Below are 21,767 nucleotides of genomic sequence, written 5' to 3'. Positions count from 1 at the left end.
TTTTTGCAAAGTACAAAATTGCTGGGATGGGATGCCATTAGTACAGAAATAGTTCCTTCATGGATGCCTTTCTCAGTGCATATTCCCCTCTCTTAGTGAACCTTCAGATTAGGAGCAGTGGTGGATCAGGGCGCTCAGTGCTTACCTGCAGACCAGGGGGAATTGCCTTTGGAGCTTGTCATTGCTTAAGCTAAGAGAAGATATTTGTACATATTCTTGTCTATGGAAATGCTGATGTTTTTCTGCTGTCTCCATAAAGGAGGAAGGGAGACAGACGTAAGAAAGGAAGACTTAGAAAGGACTCAGGAGGAATGCCCTGGATATGGGAGAGAAAAGCCCTGAGTAGCACTGCAAGAGGCTGAGCCTGCAGCTACGGTAAACTGAGCACACCGAACTGAGGTCTCCCTCAGAGGGTATCAGTCCTACTGACTATGAAATATCAGCTCTCTGGTCCATGTATAAGGACTAGTTTCTAGCCAACATCTGCTAGTCTGGCAGTCACAGGTGCTTTCTCAGGTGATTCAGAAGCGTTTGGTTAAACCACACAGATACCTGCAGCAGATACACTTAGGGTGTTCACTGCTTCAGAGACAAGTGAAGAAACGAAGCACTGTAGCAGACACACAGAGGAGGACGCTTCTTCAGATGTCTAAGCCAGGGTAAAACTGCAGGTGTTGAGCATGTACTTGTGCCAGCAAAGGCAACGCTGCTGGAAGGCCATCATCTACCACACAACCCTTGGATCCCACCAACCAGAACTGAGAGCTAAGGGACCAGTCCTGAATTTCTTGGGCACCAAACTGTCACCTCAGTGAGATTCTGGGGAGATTAAGAAGAGCACAAGATGGGTCTCTTATGTAAGATTTGGTCAGTATTGGAAAACTGGGCTCATTTAAGCACTTGATTCTCTCCCTTAGCATAGAGGATAAGCTTGCATCAAAATAGAGCAAACCAGTACAGTAAGTAACTACTGTTCTTTTCCATCCATTCAGGGAATGAAATAGGCTTATATTTCTCCCTTACATTGCTGTGCCCACAGTATCTACCTCTAATACCGTGCTGTATTGCACAGACGAAGATGTACACACAGTTTTTCAGGCGCTGCACTAACCACCAGAGGGAGTCCCTGGAAACCAGCAGTGGCGGAAACAGAATTAAAATTGATGTTTTCTGTAGAGCACTCTGGAATACTAATCAAGACCAACAGATAAAGCAATCCATGCAAATCAGATTGACAGTGACTGCTTTGCAGGGTTTGGAGCAGATTTTTAAATGCACCTTCAAGACCTGAATCACACTGCCTTCTCCTCAGCTGTGCAGCTGAGCACGTACAAGTGCAAAGGCTATGCTCTTCGTGAACTAAAATCACCTATTATCAGATTACTTCCTTCCTGAACTGCAGGATGACCCGAGATTGTTCCATTTTATCACAGTTGCAGTTCACTCCCTGCTGTGTCGCAGGGACTGTGCAGTTTATCAAGCCACCAGCCAGCAGCACAGGACTACATCCCCACTCATCACCTCTAGGTGAGCCGTCCTCCCTCCGTGGAGTGGAAAGGCAGCTACACCATTACTGTAGACTAGATGCCTAGCATTTACATGGCTGAAGTTCAGTTAAATAAATCCCATTTTCAGCTGTATTGCTTTGTTGGGATTAACTAGAGAAATTACAAGAGTCACTTCCATAAGGGTCTGAGATTCTGCTTCCAGAACACCACACAACCTAGACCTTTTGGGTCTCTGACTTGGTGAAAAATAAGATGCTGGATGACTGCATGGAGTCATCTAAGAAGGCAATTAACAGACTTTGTGTGAGCTCCCTGGGGATTACCAGCCAGCAGCAGAAGCTGCTCTACATGGTTTGCTGGCGGCAGCATATGGCGATTCACTCGGTGGTTGGAACTAAGCAGTAGACTTTCCCCTCAGCTGAGCCTGCCGTCGGAGAGGGCTGCAGAGCTGTGCCCTACCTTCTCAGCTGCACCACTGACTGTCCCCGCTCAGTTCTCTGGTCCTAAACGCTGTGTGTTTTGACCAGGAACATGTTTTTATTGAATGGGAACTACGGCACATAATGAAAGCAGAGTTTAAAAACAAAATTCAAAACACTATTAATTTTGTTTTGATTACATGTGAAAAATCCTCCTAGCCCAGCAACTTATTCCTGACTTCTATCTATATACATGTGAGTTTCTTCCTGAGTTCACTTCGGGTATAAAATCCAAAAATTTGCATGTACAAAGACCACCTGTTTGCAGAGCTCAGGCAGTCAGAGAAGCGATAATCTGATGTGCATTGCTCATGTGAATACACACATACGGACGCACACAATACACACGTATTCTTGCGAGTTCTCACTAACTGTCCCAGGGAAATCCGTGGAGCATCACTGAAAATACGGCTTACGTGCATTAGTTTCCAGGTCCCTAATTTATTATTATTAAACTAGAGGTTTAATTATTATTGTAGTTACTAATTAATTATAGCAAAATTAGAAATAATTAATCTACTAATTAGAAAGTTTGGGAGAGGATCATGGCAAAATTGTCATAAACCAGGGAAGGTTCTTAGCAGCAATCCTTCACAGTCAGTAAAGAAAAAGAGAGGAAAAATAGGCTGAATTTTGCCTAGAGGTGCCTGGTAGAGACACCTGAAATACGTAACCAGATGTCCCAGGAGCATCTGTTACTGTTCCTTGACCACAAAGACAGCTCAGCTACAAAACCCTGTACTACAGATGTTTCTACTCCAGTTAACAGGAGGATCACGGTCATACAATTATTACTTGTTTGGAGTGGGATCACAGCTAGGGGAGCATAAAAATTATTGTGTAGAGACAAACTATTGTAAGATCTGCCTCTTAGCTGGGAACCCAGAAAGTACTAAATAAAAAAAGGACCAAGTTTCTTGACAGCTCAGCAACTAATAAACCCAAACGTATCTTAATCCCTACACATTTGCGTGTCTCATCTCAAGTTAATCACTGATATAAATTAGCTACCACCCAACAATTAGCATAGGGTACCCATGAATAGTATAAAATACATAATTGGAGGGGATAACACTTGAATTGGACAACAACATCATTATCAGAAGGCACCATTTCTGCAAGATGATTCAAGAATAATACAATATATATTCCTGTATTAAGCACAGTCAGATACTTATTAATGTTGTAGAAAGCTAGAGATGTCACTTTCCGTATAATCTCTTGGAAGTTCCTACAGTTCACTTTTCCAAAAATAGATAGTATTTGAAGGAGCACAGCATCATCTTAAAAATCAGTCTGGGTTTGGTGATACAGGTTAGGAATGCCTACTGGTCATTATCACTCTTTGCAAATCTGGATCTGTGTAACTACCATCACAGCACACTGCCTGGTCATTTTTTTCTTTTAAGAATGAGGGCATTCCTTACCGTATTTAAAATTATTTATTTTCAGTATTCTTTCTCCTATTTTTCTCTAGTGAGAAAAATTTCACAGAATGTTCTTTTCAACCTATACTATGACATTATATATTATGAACTATACCAATATTTGGCTTTAAAAATAGTGTGAATCAGTCTGAAGAGTGGAGTGGGATGTCAGTGTATGCACAGAGGTAAACAGAGCATAGTTCTGTGTGGAATTACAGCACCTCTAACTCATGCAGGTCTGAAAAGGAAGACAAACTGCCTTAAAAAAGCAATTCTTGTTCTGACACAAACGAAGTCATGTTATTTTAGAGATTACCCCAGGACACCAAATATCGAAGCACTTTAAGAATGACAGAAAATGAACACAAAACTGAAAAAGTGAAAAAAGTTTTCTTAAAAAATCAAATATCTTCCAAGGAGCAATTTCTCTTTCACTGAAAGAAATCAGATGCTCGATCAATAAATAAATGTCCCATAGTCTATTACTGTTGAGCAAAGCAAAATGCACTGAGACCTGACATGCCAAAGTATGGCATTGGAAAAGGTAAAGAGAAAAATACTGTTTCATCACAAAAAGCTATTTGCCCCTCATACGAGGCTGAGCTCCACTCACAGCTGTCGCTTGGCACAGCACATGGTGTATATATAGTCCAGACTAACCCTCCCCAAAAGGAGCCCTTGCCAGATGAAGAGGTATCTTCAGCAAGGAAACACCCTACAAGATGGTCTCCAGATGAATAATGGCCAAAATCTGGCCTACACTGCTTGCACATAAATTACTGGACTTCTTAAATTCTGATAATTACTTTTTTCCTAAGCTAATATAATCTTCTGCCACTTATTGTAGTTTAGTAAAAAAGCGACGTTGCATCTCCTACCACTGAGCTCCGGGAACTTTGCCAGTTTGCACCAGTTTCACAAAAACAAGGCTTTGAGGGCAATGGTGCTAGGGAATCTCGCTAGCAGAAGTCTTCGTTCTCAACATGTGCGAGTCTCTTAAATCTCTCAACAATTTTCTCCCCACACAGTTTCCTTCCTGAAGTGGTTCTCATTTAGTGCAGAAGAATTCAGCACAGCAAAAAACATCAGCAAAAACTGAGAGACTCAAGAGCCATAAGATTTGTTATGCTTTTCAAAGAACAGAGGCACCTTTTGTTGTTCTAGACGTGCGACAGCGGGTCCGGCGCTGCCGCTGCTCTAAGCAGGCATATAATAGAGTCCTGCAGAAAAGTGGCTAAGACGCGTACAAGCAACATGCCATGGGTTTTTATTAGCATAACACTGGGAGAGCACTTCACTGCCCTGGAAAACTTTCTGCCGTGGATCCCTACCATCTGGGGGATTGAAAAACTGAATTGAAAAAAATGATGCGTACTTCTATAGAGCAGAATAATTAAATAACGGTTTGATACTTCCTGACAGATGAATAATAGCAATGATATTTACAGTTCTAACACTGAAAGGAGTCTGTAATCCCAGTTTATCTATTCATGAGTGAAGCAATTCACCTCCTGTTCTCCACTCAGCTGGACCCAAGCTAATACAGAAGATTAACCAGTTTTATTCTCTGCTTCTCCTGGCTGGGCCAACTTCTTCCAGTTCTGGTTTTAAACATGTTTCTCTTCATGTGAACTCAACTTATGAAGCATACCCAGGTTCTTAGAAATGTCATCTATCCATCTCAGGAAACCCAGGTTAACCTGAGAAGGGGGCACTTGAGCAGTTTTGCAGGCAGTGGAAGCTTGCAAGGCAAGTGCCCATAATTCCAGGAGGAGAAGTGTTGGTTATTCTGGAAACATGGGCAGTGGGATTGTATGAGGATTGTTATCCCCATCAGCACAGTAAGGAAGAGCCTTGGGAGCAAGGCACAATGAGTGCTACTACAGCCTGAGCTGATGTTTTTCAGCTGGGGTTGCAAGGGAGATGGGGCCCGCTAAACACGCGGTGGGGCACTGGTTGCTCAAGAAAATTCACACCTTGTTTGCTGGTTAACAGCTCATCTCTGTCCAGTTTGCACAGGAAGGACTTTATTCCTATAGTAAGCAATATATTAAAAAATTTATGTCAGGTGGATTTTTCTAGAACAGACACAGAGATAAAGCAACGCAGCAGATGAAAGGAAAAAGTTCATCATCTTACTTGAATTTTCCCTCCCTCCATTGACTTACAAAGCACAGCAAGTTTGATCAGCAACTGCCTGATCTGCAGTGCATTTCTGAGCAACTGAGGTTTCTATTGAAACTGGAGTAGGCATGAAGCTGGAAAAATTGTGAAATTTATTTCTCTAAACCTTTCTTTGGTGCTTTTGGAAGATGTCACTTAGGAAAGATTTATTCCCCTGGGAAAGATTTTTTTTAAAGAAGCAAAAGTTTTTTGTATTTTTAACATGCACCCAATTAACCATTGCCTGTGGCTTGCTATTTTGGCTAGCACTAGGTATCTGACCACATGGATCATATTTACACTAGTAAGTTTAACAGTTTGTTATTTACAAGTTCTCTATGCCTACGTTATAAATAGGAACAACTTCTGGGATGATTTGGTTAAAAGACCTGCAGCAGAATGGCATGCTTACGGTCCAGCAATGCCTACACAATAAGAGGTTACACGAGTCTTTAAATGTTATGAGCACACTTAAAAGCACAACGTGCACAGAATATACCATCTTAGTGGTTTATAATCTGCACCAACACACCTGATAGCGTGGGAAACCAGTCCGCAGCGCAGTATGTGAAGCGCCTTGCATGGGGCACGGATCTCTTTACACGAGCACAGTTTTGGAACCAGCTGGCTGCAAGTGGGCATTGTGTTCTGTGGTGGGTCCCCTCCATTATTGATGAGTTATTTTATGTATTATGCAGTACTGTAATGAAGATGCAGTCTTTTGTCTTCCCACACTGTGTCCTCTGTGACGCTGGGAAGTCTTGGGGCAATATTATCAAATAAAACAGTCACTGCATTGTAGAAGATGAATGCAGCTGACTGACTTTCCCAGCAGTTACACTTTAGTGCCACTGAAATATCGAGAGATGTGGAACTAGTTGGAAAAATTCTAATGAAAAAATGAATTGAATATAACATTACAAAATTCTATTAAAAAAAAAAAATTGTGTAAACTTTCATCTGAAATCCAGTGCACCATAATCTTCACACACATCCTGCACTGACAGAAACCTTACAAATACTTAGGGCATCTAACTAGGAGAGAGAATGTATGCTATATACTGCCAGTTTATCTGCTGTTTGATGAATCAATGCTTTATTCTTCTGTTTCTCCTCTTATTTTGGAGGGATCAAAGTGCTTTCCAAGGAACTTCCTCCCAGCAATTCGGAAATGCAGTCAGTTCTGGACTAGGATAAGAGTAGAATGACTGAAGGAATGGAGAAAGATCTCAAACTCTGAAGAACTTCATCAAACCCAACTTATGGCAAGGAGAAATACATGTCAAATAATCCACAATGGTGGAAAAGAAAAGCCAGCAGATCTGCTAATCAGAAGAGGAATGAGGAGCAATCCTTCTGACTGCCAAAACGTCCTCCCTGCAGAATTGAAGCTGGGGCTGTGAAGCTCCGCGTCGGAAGGCACAGGGCTGAACTCTGCACCCTCTGTGACCCACACGTCTGTATCGTGCAGTCCGTAAGCCACTTATACTCAGAACAAGAAAATGGCTTTCTTACAAACAAACAAACAAAAAATCACTAGTCATTTTCTTCAAACCTCTCCCCTACTATTTCATGCTTTCCTCCAACTTCTCCCTTCTTAGATTAGGCAGCTGACCTCTTCAACTATGACTAAGTCTTCAACACAGCCGTCTGCATAAAGCTTTCCAGCACATGGTGTTTACATTTAGAAATAGAAATTATTTTCTTGCATTGTAAGTCAACAATAACTATCCAAGTCCCTGGGGCAAAGACATCAAAAGAAAAGCAAAAGTCCATAATATGTTATATTCACTCTGTCATAGGCAGCATTTACCAGTAGGCTGCATAGATCAGACTCTCGGTTCTTCTCCAAGAGGTACCAAGCCTTTAAGCCACGGAAGCCCAAGATGCCCTCAGAGCTGGTCACGCCAAGCCACAAAGCCAGGCCACTGCCTCCTTCTGCAGCATGCTCTGATGGAAACATGCAGGTGCTGCCAGGGACCAGCAGGGAAGCAAGGACAGTGTCTATCTAAGTGAGTATCTTCCTTATCTAAATAAGGAAGGAAAGACATGAAGCCATTCCTTTGCCTGTCCCTAGCAATTTGGGGAGCAAGGAAGGAGAGAAAATATTCTCACTCCCTCCCTCAGGGAAGTGTAACCAGTCCCTGGGAGAAGAGTTGAGCGTGCAGGCTCTGTTCGGTCGGAGAAGAGTTGAGCGTGCAGGCTCTGTTCAGTCCTGCAGAAAGAGTTACCTTCATCACGGGCACCATCGGCTTTCCTACAAAATTGTGTCAGGGAAGAACTTGCCCATTTTAGCTTATTGATAACCTCACCTTATGTCCTGCTCCAATAACCATGCCGTGCTGCCACCGGTCATTGCATTTGTTAAATCTAAGAGGATGTAAGCCCTGAAGAACATGAACGTTGTCTGCTTACCAAACATCAAGCAGCCTGCGGGCAGGATCCATGCAAAATGCTTTTCCCGCAGTGTCCAGCCTGGGCAAGAAGGGGTGATGCTCTGTCCCCAGTGAAACCCGGCAGCGGGTGACAAGGTAAGCTGGTGACATTGCTTGCATCAGGTAACTTATGCCAGTAAAAGGTCTGGCTTCACACAGTGGACAGCCGTGAAAAAACCCCACAATTTAATGGGAAGTTATTTGTCATGCTAATGGTCTTACTAAATGACACCACTATAGAACCGTAAGCAAGAGACTGGTAATGAGCAAGTCAATGTTATCATTTGCTCTCATTTTGCAATGAGCTGGCTCAGGACCAGCTCTTCATTTTTTATTGTAAAGGAGAACAGATTAAAGAGATGTATAAGGAAATCAAAGTAATTAGGCATATAAACAAGCTGGCAGGTAAACAATTGTGATTCAGTGAGGCAACTGTCAACCTCTAAAGGAAGGGTGGTACACATTTGTATTATTATTTTATTTTCAGTCTTATTTTATCTCATTTTAGATTGCTCCCAACATGATCGTTAGCATCCTTACAAAGCACGAGACTGAGCTGAGTATGTGTTCAGCTCCTGCACTGCAGGGTTTGCTTTACCCCACCCTGAGGACACACGTTGGAAGAGGCTCCCGGTGACAGTTGCGCACAGCTCCCATCGCAGCACTGAGAATTTGGCCACACTGAAGGTGGCCAGCCCTCTCCGTGGGTAAGAGTATGAGTTCATCCACTGCAGAAATACGATTAGACAGCACGTTTAGACTATGGCTTTTCTCCCAACTTTCCCAAAGTTTGGGACTTCAAACTCCTGGGAGGAATCCCTCCCCAGGGATGATCTCAACATGCAACCCAGGTTAGCATAGGCTCGTGAGTCAGCAGCTGGATTTAGGATCTGATTCAGCCCATTTAACCTTCAGCATTTAATGAAGCACTCGGTTTAGTTTTCACTAGTGCCCCATGTAATCAGCACAGAGTGATCAGCACCTCTGTGGTGAATGATCTCAGGTCTCGTAGTCTCTCTTGTGAAGAAGTGGGACAGTACAGTAATTCTGAATGCTAGTTCATAACTGTATATTCATTTGAAGTGACTCATTCATTTTAAAGTCAGCACTGCCTAAAAATTATTTCCAACTCCCCAAAACACGGACTGCTACCATTTTTTTAAACTAATTCAGCTTAATACACCATTCAGAAACCCACACTGTTGCTTTGCGACTAAGACTAGTTATTCTCCCAAATGTTACAGTACCCTGACTCCACATCTGCCGAAGATATGATGCAGTCTCTGATTTTCTGCTGTAGCCTACCATGATTAATTTTAGTCTATGCAAGTGGGCAGCAGAACGAAGGGAGAAGCCAGAATCTGTATCCAGCTACGGAAGATTAGCAGTACCTAAACACAATAATGACTCAGCAGGCAATATATGAAACAAGTAAACATTAGAAATGGCACATCCCAAGTAGTGCACGTAGCATATCCCAAACTGTGGAGCTAGCAGATAGGGTATTCTGTACTAAGGATTAATGTGCCAGAGGGAACCCCTGTTTAACTCTGGTTTTGGTTGAGGATTTTATTAGTGTATGATCAGTTCTGTGCGTACAAATGCACTCCTTAAAGCTGTCATCCATCTGCATAAGCACATGGGCAACTTTAATACATGGATGCATAGATACAATAAATACATTTTTTTCCTAATGATTTTTCCATATGAAAAATCAAACCCTAAAGGAGCACGCAGGCAGCAGAATGGATGGAGTATGCAGGCAGTGGCTGTGCCTGAAAAGATATATGGATATGTGTGTTTGTATGAATTCCTATCTGCATTAATTCATGCCCACAAAACCTTATGCGCTATATAAGCCTAGAAGAGCAGATCTGAAAAAAACATTTTGTACCTTATATCCATTATGTACTTTTGCTGTCAACTCACATGCTGAGATCGTTGCAATAACTGGGAAACCTATGATGACATAAAAGTCCTCAATATAATCTATTATCAATTTGTAGCTAATATAATTTTAAAAAGAAACATTTATAGAAATAAATTTTGTAATAAAAAAATAATTTTGATAAAAATGGATATTTTGGGAATTTGTTTCATAGAATCAGAGTTTTTTAAAAAACCACAAATACTGAAATTCCCTTTAAACCAAATTTCAGGTTTTGACAAGCTCAGCTGTAAAGAATGGGACAACTACCAATCTTTGAAACTTTTAACACTTTAGGTATAAGAGAAAAGAGGTTGTTGAAGACTGAATGTATACCAGACCATTTTTTTTTCTAGAAAAGAAAGTAAGAATTTTTTTCATCTGTGACCCAATTCATGTCTGTCTATGTGACAACTACAAACTTTAAATGCAAGCTCTTCAGCATGGGCTGGATCTTACGTCTGTAAAGCATCTAACACACTTTGGTGTGCTAAGTAAATGAATAAAAGAATACCCCCAAAAATGCAAATTATTATTTGCTGTATATTCATAAACTTCTCAGAAATCTAATAGGCTTTTCAAGTACTCAAAAATACTTTCTTAAAATACCTGTTGTTCTTTGCTAGGAGCAGCTAACATAATTAAAGTATCCACTTTAAGATAGTTTCTTTCATTTTAGCCTAAGAGCAATACATTCCCTTCTTGAGACTCATGTTTCCACAAGGCACCTCCCTGGAACAACCTCAAAATCCTGCAAAAAACCCACTCCCTTTGACGGGAAGAGACAGATGGAAAAAAAACCCCAAACTTAATGGCTTTCAGAAGAAAGGCAGACGCATTATAGACATTAAACCAGTCACTACATCAAGACCATAGTCAAAGTATCCAAATTTTGGAGTCTGATCTGGTGGTGTAAAAGGGTTGAGCACGTATGAGCAGCCAACGAGCTCTGTACTCTTCAGAGTTGCATGAGTTTAGGACTGGTGAGTATTGGCCAGATTTCCTCTTGAGGTCTCCTGCTGTGGTACAACTAGAGCTGAAAAAGTTCAAGCTGAAGAAGGCAGAATTCAGTCCTCAGTACTTCTAAATATAGCTCAGAATTTAAGACATTTCTTGACTTTTGATGACTTTTGCATTTGTCAGCTTAATAGGCTGAATGGAAATAGCAAAAGAAAAAATATAAACTTTTATACTACAAATACACCTTTTAGTAAGACATATTTGTGTATTGAAGGTTGTCAGGAGACAACTTCTCTCTCTAGAGAGCTGCTGTCCATTGCCAGTGAACACTGCAGTGAAACCTGGACGGCAGCAAGTGATGTAAACCTTGACTCACTGTGTTTTTGAAAGGAAAATAGGGCTGCGGTGTGTATTTTGCAGAAAAAAGGACACCACACAAGGATTGCTTTCTGTTCCCAGCCCAGGAGCTGCAGAGGTCATAGGCGTGTAACTGAGGGCAGTACTTCATCCAGATACCGCAGACCAGAAACTGCTTTCCATTGAGAAACCAGGACTTTATGTTGGGCCCTCGTCAAGCTAGTGCAATGACAATTTCACGGAACAGTAAACTTCACCACAAACTTCAACTGCAGTCAGTATAGTACTTAGGAACAACATCAGTCAACGTCCAGAGTACAAGATTTTCCATTTTGCCTTATGAAATAACCAAGGCACCACACAACCCTCTTTTTGAAAGCCGGCCCACAAGAGCCAATGGCTGTAGCTGACACCCAACACACTGGAAATACCAGCTCCAAGTTCTGCCTTATAAAATGTTGCTAGTTTTACTCTAGCTTCTGTTTAAAGTTATATTCTGCCATCTTACATGTAACACAACGCACACACAGATCCACATAAATCAGTGGGGCTACCTGCCTGCTGAGGCATTTCCAAATAACCAATGATTTCCTATCGCGAGTTAAGGCACCTTGGAAAATAAGAAGGAAGGCGAATAAAACCTGAAAATGTGTACAATTCATACCACAGCAAATGCTGATCTAAAGGCTGTCTACCAGAGACCAACTTTTTTTATTATAACGTGTTTTATAATGGCATACTATCCAATACAACTGCACTAGGTGATTGATAACGAGCATTGTAAAATGTCACAGATAAATAAAGAGCTTAGTGACTGCTAATTTACCTCCATCTTGTGAGTTCATGATATTCAGAGCAAACAGCATTGCATTGGAGAACGTGGTAGCCTCTTCTTTGCTTGCAAAATTCAAGCCATAGACCTGCCGTGCATCGCGCCATTGATGAAAGGTAGGTGTTGCTTGATTGTACTTCAGTCCTTTCACAATTGAGTAATTAATCACTACCTGTGATTTGAAAGAGAGGGGTGAAGATTAAAAATAGTTCTTTTTTCAGTGGGGAAAAGAACCCAAACCCTTTCATAAAGGTTAATTAAATTGGTAGAGGCAATTCATATAGCGGCTCCTACACGGCTGTACGGTAAGGCAGTCTGCGTTTCGATGACAGAAGACCCACATCTGGGGGGGAGATTTACAACAGTTCAATTCAGCCTCAGGGACCTGCAAGCTAGTTTTGCAAAATCTATTACCTGCTTATGTTTTCTACAGCACCTCTGCAGGATACAGCTGTGCAGATACTGCAGACAGATGTCAGGAGTCAGGACCAGCAGCTGTTGCCATCTTTTGGGGGATGATCATGCACAATTGTCAGAAAAAGAGCCAGACAGAGCTCTTGGCACTAACCCTGCCCTACAGCAGATGAACGTTTGACTCATTGCACTGGCTCTGCTTTTCTCCTCCCAGGCGCCTGATCACCACCAGCTTCTTATGTCGAGAGAGTTTTTTCTCTAGAATCAGATAGGCAATGACAAAACCAGACAACCAAATATTTCCTCTCCCACCTCCTCCCTTGCTGTACGCGCTATAATTTCCAGGTAAGGGATGACTGCAGCAAAAGGCTGTTTCTGTATGTTTTGATTTAATCTGCTAAACACGGTGCCCTGTTTACCCTCGGGCAGGGCACGTGGTACACCCAGCTACACAGTACACCTGGGATCTGACCAGAAACCTCCAACGCTAAAAGTGTAAGCTGCTCTAGCTGAAGGTGGAGAGGCAGGAGTGTCTGCTACACCACTGATAAGCCCGAAGGACCCATGGCAGAGACAGCACCCCTGAGATACCCATGTGTGGACTGACAATGGCACTCTGTTGTGACGTGAACTTAAGAAACAAAATGCCAATAGAAGGGATCATAATTATTCTCATAAACAGGCACAGTGCAGTTGAAAACAGAGAAGGAGTAGGAAATGGAGGCTCCCTCTTCATCAGCCCACACAGGCTGGCGGCAGAAGGGAACCAGGGACAGAGAAACTTAAAATTATGAGCAGGGAAAGTCTGAAGTTCATTATTCAGATATAGCAAATCTGGTTTTGAATATCTGAGATTGTCTCTACAAATGGAGTTATTTTGGCTGGAGTTCCATCAAGAGCCTGAACAATCCCACAATTTCTGGTCCTCATTGAAAGCCAATCAATGGAATTCCTCCATCAAATTAGTTTGTATGGCTTATCTGCAAATTAGGCGGGCTGGACACTGGTATACAGGAGTAGGAAGAGGGACCTTGGTGCACGCTGTCTGGGATCTCACTCTTAGTGCGAGTCTTACCATCCTGGACTTGGTAAGATGGGAACAACAACTGAAGACAAGGGAACAGAGAGCCAGTAACGAATAAATGCTGTACACATACATGCTGTACACAGGTTTTCTGGTGTGTGTGATCCACCTGTGTACAGCATTTATTGTTACAGGTGGATCCCACACACCGGAAAAACCTACCAATACAACTTTTTTGCAGTCTGATTGACCAGTACTTTGGAAAATTTTCTGTTAGTACTATTATTGCATCTAAAAAACTCCAACATATATTAGATTAACAATATTTTTGCTAGATGACTGACAATTTTTCTCAAGTATAAAAGCAGAGTTTTAAAACTAATTCCAAAGATGAATGACTCGTAGCTCTGAGTTTTGACTTTTCACTGGATTGCTAATTTAAATTAGCTGAAAAACATTAGACGAGCACCTAATACATAAGGAGCAAATTGTTTTTCACACATTCCTATTTTTGAAGGATGACATTGTCTCATTGATACAGATAGTTAACAGATGTCTGATAACTATACTATATTAATACATAAAAAATTACAGAAACCAGCAAAGAAGCCACTACACCAGTAGATAATTACAGATATACTCTATTTCTATAATGCATTTACTTACCTGAGCCAGCATTAAACAGTGACATAGCAGATGATAGTCTTTGAATACTTGGTCTAGCTTTAGGCATAAATTATCCTGATGGTTATTGAACATCAGGTATCTGGTCCAACTGTTGCTCTCAAACCAATATCATTATTAAGTTTCCATGTAAATGCACTTGGCAGCAATCAGACCTACACTGCTTTTTTTGCCACATTTCACAGAGAGATTCCTGACCTGTGATCCAAAGGGAGATGCAGGGGCAGCCTACATTTGGTACACAGGCTCCCAAGAGTTGGTCCCCTGAAAATGGGAAACGCATCACCAGCATGCTGTGTGGGAAGCCACCCACACCAACCAGAACGATGTGGAAACCACGTCGCTCTGGTCACAGCAAAGCCGTGAACTCACTCTAAGCTGACAGCTTAGATGATAGCCCTTTTCTCTTGAAAAATGGTGACATCATGCCCATTCTACCACTGAGCATTGGGAGAGCCTGTACTGATGTTGCTCACACTCAAGGAGTCTCTGGAGCATCAAGTAGACTCATGCCTGGCTTACTAACCCAACAGTTTCAACATGTACCAATTTTTAAGTCTTCCAACCACTTCTGAGTAGCTTAACCAAGGGAAGGCACAGCCAGGATCTTCGAGGAAATGTTTAGAAAGATTGTAAGCTTCTACCAGGCTTTGCAAAGTGAGTATTTCTCACCTACTAAAAGAATCTTCCGTTTCAAAGGACAGCACTATTGAAGTCCAAAGAGCACCAGAGGGTGCAGTGCAGTTGTATAATGAAAGACAGAAATTGTAAAAACCTATGCCAAAAATCGTTTAATAGAAGTCAGGCAAACTGTTCAAAATTTGCTTTCCCAGAACATCAACCCAAGGAACTCGGAGAATCCGCTCTGCTCTGAGGGTTTGATCCCTTGAGTAGAATGAAGACAGAATTTGCATGTTGACCTTCAGTAATCATCAGAATGCCTACGCATGTTATACCTTGTCTTCAAACTCAAAACAGAGAGTTTAAAACTGGGAAATATAAAATAGCCAGAGTTTCATTTTATCTCCTTTGGCTAATGCTTCTAAAAAACAGAAAAAAGAGGAGGGGTTCTCCTGCTGTTGTTAAGAATGAGTGCACAAATATATCTTGTACAGATGGTGTAGAGACTCTGCAAGGCACATGATGATAAGTAAGTGCTTCAGAGCAGTAATTAAAATAAAGAAGGTCTCCCTGTTTGGAGCACAGGGGGGGTTTACAGGTGTTTCTAAGGGATCTTTACTCTAAGGCTTCATATGCCAGTAAGATAGCATCTGCCATGCTGAGCAGACCAACAGTTCATCTTTTCATCTTCAGGTGTAGTCTCTAATAGGTGAATTGGAGAAACTTACTGGAAATCTTGCAGAAAGAAGCAATGGATTTGTCCATAACAAACAGTTCTTCCTATAACCCTTCACCAAGAGCTTATCTTAAAAGCTGAAACATGACATTTTATGGGCCTACTTTTTCTTTCCCAACCCCTTTTACTATTTCCTATCCTGAAACAAAGTAGTCTTGCTGCTGATATAAATGTCTGCGTTGTTTTGAATGCTGTTAAATTATGGATTTCAATGATCTCATATGGCAAGGAGTTTCACAGACCAGTTGTGCATAGTATTAATATGTTGACACCTTTCAATGTTCCTATCACTATAATGTTAAAAAAATGATTTGCTTCACTTCTACCTGGTACTCTCCTCACCCTTTCATCTCAGTTTCAAGTGTAGGCTCTCTGAGGCAGGCAGAGAATTTTGGGATCTCTGAAAAAAGCTCAAAACCAAGAAGACCTTCCCTTTGACTGCACTCTGTAGGCTGCTGAGCTATAAATTGTCAGGAGTGATGATGGTGGTGTTTGACAGGACTCACAGGAATGGGGCTAGAAGGAATTGATGGGGCCTCAGGACCACATCTGAGGTGTAACCACAACCAAGATCATGGGAAGAGCTCCCACACAAGTCTTACCGCCCATACTCTTGCTTATCGAACCAGAACAAGACATTTGCTTGTTTCTCCAGAGTACAAATGGTTCAGAAGTTTGTTATCAGCTTGGGGTCTGCCGCGCTGCAAGCACTCAGACCCCTCTCATGGGGAGCAGTCGAATAATTGCTAAAACAGGGAGGATATGGCGTAGCAACTAAAAACTGCTACATTTCTTTATTTCTGTAAGCAGGCCCAAACCTGACCAACTTCTAATAAGTTACAGCGGTAATTAATTGGTTCTTTATTTTTCAAAAAATGTGGTTTAGTTTATATCTCAAGAATGCTGTCCCCATTTCAGTTTTGGCTTAGGCTCAAATGTAAAACGTCCCACCTTCCCCAAGGCCCTGTTTTTACATTCACTTCTTAGCCACATCAATACACCAAACCCTCAGGAGAGATGATTTACTTTTGTTCAGCTCATGCCTTTCGGTGATGAGATCATGCTGAGCTGAAATCACTTGATGCAAAATCATCATTTTAAACCCTCAGTTGAGGAGGACTCTGAACTGGGGAGCTACTGCTTGTCAGCTAAGCCATAAAGATGGACCACTTGTATGTTTTTAGCTTTGCGAACTTCTTGCATGGTGACTGAAGCTTGCACACTTCACCTTTACAACAGGCTAGGTTACAATGACAGCTGGCAAGTCACAACACAGGGGTAAACCATTTGCCTGTGACTGCTGGGCTACGAGAAAATGAAGGCTGCAAGGAAGCATCAAAGCTCCTGACATCAAGCGATTGCAATACTGATCTGGCCTTAGCTTCAAACCAGTTCTGGCCTCTGTGGCTACTTCAAAGCTTCAAAAGTCTGCTTCTGGTTTTCTGAAGATTACTGCTCATGCCAGCATGAGTCTATGCAAATGTGCACGTCTGTGCAGAGCAGAAAGGGGAATTCATGCACTGCTGGTCTGTAACTTAGCGCTGCTACTGCACGCAAGCTTGTGATGAGCACGTCACCCAGACACATAAGGAGAACAAGAGGTCGGGTGACCACTTCCCGGTGGTGAGAATGAAGCTCGAGTTCTGCCACTCTAAAAACCATATTTCTTTGCGGTGAACATTTTAGACACCGTCAGCTAGAGAAGCAGATAAACACAGATACAGTAAGCAGAATGAGAAGACAGTATCATAAACTCTAACACATGCGCCAAAAAAGGGCTGGAAAACAGAAAGGCAGCTAGACAAAGACAACAAAAGGAGCCTAGAGAAGAAGATACGTGAAGAAAAAAAGATGAAAATTAAAGAGAGAGATTATTAGAGGTGTAACATAAAACAACAAAAATTAAAAGGGAAACATTAAAGGCAGGCAAGGGTGAAGTCATGAAGATTATTCTAGTCTGCGCCTTGCCAAACAGTACATAACAAAACTTAAAATCGTTCCTCTGTGGTATTGTTGTGCTACATATTTTAAACTAGTTTCTCAACTCTTGGAAATCTGTGTAGCTTCATTAGCTTCATTATATGCCAAATCACATATTAGCTGAAGACTGGTTCTTTTCAGAAAAACATGGCTTTCCTGCCAAAGCAACAGCTTTTACTAAAACCTCACTTCAGTGTGATTTAGCACAACCTGAGAGCAAGCATGAAATGGCTTGTACAGAGAATTATTTTAACTGAAATTCATTTTTGTTCTCGTTAAATACAAATACTTAGCAAGCCTAGCAAGCTTATGATTCCGACACATATAATGAAATGGCTTGTACAGAGAATTATTTTAACTGAAATTCATTTTTGTTCTCGTTAAATACAAATACTTAGCAAGCCTAGCAAGCTTATGATTCCATGAGACACATATAAAATATATTAAATTCTGAATCTTGACACTTTCAGAATGTTTCTTTTATTAATACTACTATGCTACACTGTCTTGAATTTACTTCATTCATAATACTGGATTTTTGTAATCATATTTAAGGTGAATACTTTCTTTTAGACAGTTGTAAGTGACTAAGGTAACGTGTACTTTTTTGTTTGCTTGAGGGAGGATTTTTAGTCTTTAAACTCTAGAAAAATATATTCTTCTATCTGTTTCCTTCTGAATTGAGATGATTTTTAAATGGCATGCAGCCTCTTCGGTGGAGGAGTCCTCTGTCTGAGGACTTCCTCATAAGTAGGAACATTTGCAAGCAAATAGAATGTTACAGTTAATGCAAAACATGTTTAAAGTACAGATCAAGATTTGACTTTTTAATATATCCTACTCTTTAAATTGTATACTCTGATTAAGACAGACCTTTGGTACGTAGTCTCCCTTACATATATATGTAGACTTTATGACTTTTGCTTGTTTTACACCAGCTATTCAGACCCATCTTAGATTGTAGTCACAGGAAAATCATTTACATTCACCTGCTGGCTACATAAAATAAACAGCTAGCATGGCCTGTTACAAAGCAGTACCGGCTTTCACAACTGACTAAGAAGCCACTGTATTTAATTTATTTTCAAAAATATTTTCTATTTTTGAAATGGAACTACATTAATATATTGCCTTTGCATTACTGAGAAGGATAAAAGCAGTGGCAGAAGGTAAGGCAGATGTTTCGGAAGTGCACTGTAAGGAGCTGAAAACTGATGTGCTAAAACCCCCACCTATTTCTATTCGGCTTTTTTTTTTTCAAAACTGCGTATATGGACAGTGTAGAAAAGTCATTAACACTTCTAGTAAGCAACCTGACTAGCTTTTCCAGTTGGCCCAAGCATCATTACAGCTGACAGCTGAGGGACATCATCTGCATTTCCATGAGCAGATCGCTCAGTTTAACACTTGTGGCAGCTGACGGGTGGTGGTGCCCCGGCTCCCGCTCTCCAGTTTGGCTAGGCTAGGCTAGGCTTGGCTTGGCTTGCCCTGCCCCTGCCCATCTCGTGCCGGTGGCGGTGCTCGTCACACCTTCCCAGGAGGCAACACCGCTCTCTGAACCAACAGAAAATCAATCACCCACTTTCTTCTGATTCTTCTGCCAGGTTGAGGGCTCGAGGTGAGCGTGCCGGGTGGGCAGGCTGGGCAGGCTGGGCTGCCACCACTGTACCGGCCTCACGCCAACACACAGAGGGAGTACCTGGCTCTGAAATGTCTGCTCTAAAATGTAAATGGCAACAGCATAGAGCACCGCTACTCCCCCCCTAAGTATATTTTTGTAATTTAGGGTCTAAACATGACATTTGGTTACGGATGGCATGTACCGCCCAGCATGCCTGCGAGTCTAGTCTTGGCTTGTCTTGCCCTGCCCCTGCCCATCTCGTGCCGGTGGCGGTGCTCGTCACACCTTCCCAGGAGGCAACACCGCTCTCTGAACCAACAGAAAATCAATCACCCACTTTCTTCTGATTCTTCTGCCAGGTTGAGGGCTCGAGGTGAGCGTGCCGGGTGGGCAGGCTGGGCAGGCTGGGCTGCCACCACTGTACCGGCCTCACGCCGACACACAGAGGGAGTACCTGGCTCTGAAATGTCTGCTCTAAAATGTAAATGGCACAACAGTATAGCACCGCTACTCCCCCCTAAGTATATTTTTGTAATTTAGGGTCTAAACATGACATTTGGTTACGGATGGCATGTACCGCCCAGCATGCCTGCGAGCCAGGCTGCCAGGAGCTGGTGGCCGAGGAGGGTCTGATCCCAGTTCTGATTATCTAAATCCCATATAACTCCTTTAATACCCAAGGAGGTCCCATGGACTTAGGCTGCAGTAAATCAGATCACGGTGTGCACCTAGGATTTTAAAATGCATTATGAGGAACTAATTACTTATCACAGCAATGTAATAATCGCGCTTTGCAAGATGGCAGTGCAGAATGATTGATTTATTTTTCTTTTTTATACATAGTACTAAAAACGAGCCAAAAGTAAGTTGGGGGAGCTGAGAGCAAAACCTGCAGAATGAAATAAGACTCATTTCACAAGCAAAGATGGGGAGGGGGGGGAAATAACATTAAAATCTCTCTCGCATTTACCAAAAGTTCTGTTTGCAAATAAGCAGTAATAAATTATGATATATTCTGTGCACAAAAAATTATACAAAATCTGAATGACTGGAGTAAACAGACTCATAGGCACCTTGCAGGGAGCAGGAAATGTTGCTAGACTGCATTAAGTATAGAACTGATGGTATCAAACGAGATCAAAGGTTAATTTACAGGAAACTCAATACAGTTACTCACTTGTTGATCTTGCAGTTTAACTCCAACTACCCTGAAGGTGTTAGTGGCCGTGTTGTGGTATATGTTGATTCTGCTGAATCCCTGCTGTCCAGGTTTGATTGGCACCCATTTCTTACTGGTATCGTCATAGACCATAACTGAAGCCCGGGCTTGGCAAATACTCTGTTCACTGGAGGGCAAAACCAACAAAATCAGGAAAAAAAACAGTGAATTTGCTGCATACTACTGAAAACATCTAAAGGAAAAGAAACCAACAGAAATCATCAGAACTACTTACAACATATGTTTTATAAGGGATCTGCTAATCCTTTGAATGCAATCTGCCTGTTAAATTAAAACTGGAATGTATGTGTTCATAGACTTAAAAAAACTACAGTATGCTGCTGTTTTGAACTGATAATCTATTTTATATAAAAATATTAGGCCCTGAGGAATAACTTGTATCACACAAACATTATGAAAACTGTCCAACAGTATGAATGCTCCATTTATTTTATGTATCTATTGGCAAGTGAAGCTTTTCACATTTGCATGAAAACTTACCAATATTTTACAGCTTACTGACAAAATAAACGTGACATCCACAGCTGAGTTACACATTTAAAACTGGAAGCAAGCAGACCTTGAACCAAAAGCCACGTTAGGTAAACTGAAGAAATGAATTACGTTAATCCAGCTGACGCCTAATACCCAGACCCGCTGACGCACTTAAAAGTCTCAGAATACACAGTGCAAAACACAGAGGAACTCTTTTTTTCCTTCATGCTAGTAGCAAAGAAAGTGGAAAAGGGGAATCCACGTGTTAAGTACATAGCCATTATTTTGTATAGCATTAATAACTATTTTTCTTCTGTAGATTCACAGAAATTCATGTTCTTTACCTCTTGCTTGCATATTCGTGACTAATATACGTATACTAGATTTGTGCTAAAACACACCCTTCATGTGCAAGAAATGCCACTGGCAAATACTGTTGAGGTGACATGTCAATACGGATCAGGATTTCAACTCCTGCTCTCCTGACTTCCCAACCACTTTTCTTATACCAGAGGAAAAAAGAGTTCCTTATACGAAGAAAAAAATGAATCCTCCAAATTTTGGAGATTTGAGATCTTCAGATGTAACAGGGATTTTCAACAAGCAAATAGCGCATCTTAGGCCTAAATAAAACTGTTAGCATTTATGTCCTGCAAAAATCTTAAGTTCACGACTGTCCTATTAACTTTAGGCCTATATATATTTATATATACTTCCCTTCCTTAGCCCAAGCCATATTAAAAAATTTTTGGCAATGCAATATCAAGTGGTAATCCACTTTGCACACAAATCCCTTTTTTCCCCCTTTTGCATATAGGTCTTTGTTTTCGTTTTGCCTCAGTAATGCCTCACTTGCACACAAATACACGAGAAGCTACTGGGTGG

At 41.5% G+C, this 21,767-nt stretch overlaps 1 protein-coding gene across 1 annotated transcript in view; it reads right to left on the bottom strand.

Moving 5' to 3' along the window:
• The window catches only part of EVL (Enah/Vasp-like), an 87,556-nt gene that overhangs the window by 57,964 nt on the left and 7,825 nt on the right, over window positions 1-21,767 (bottom strand). The window contains exons 2-3 of the mRNA XM_009280833.1: window positions 20,346-20,514; window positions 12,083-12,260 (exon numbers count right to left, since the gene is read on the bottom strand). Of these exons, the coding sequence (XP_009279108.1) occupies window positions 12,083-12,260; window positions 20,346-20,514 (347 nt within the window). The remainder of the gene's footprint in view (window positions 1-12,082; window positions 12,261-20,345; window positions 20,515-21,767) is intronic.

Source organism: Aptenodytes forsteri, unplaced genomic scaffold (assembly GCF_000699145.1).
Source record: "Aptenodytes forsteri isolate BGI_AS27 unplaced genomic scaffold, ASM69914v1 Scaffold193, whole genome shotgun sequence".
Lineage (NCBI taxonomy): Eukaryota > Metazoa > Chordata > Aves > Sphenisciformes > Spheniscidae > Aptenodytes > Aptenodytes forsteri.
The sequence above is the reverse complement of the archived record's forward strand: the minus strand, read 5'-3'. Positions and strand labels throughout refer to the sequence as shown.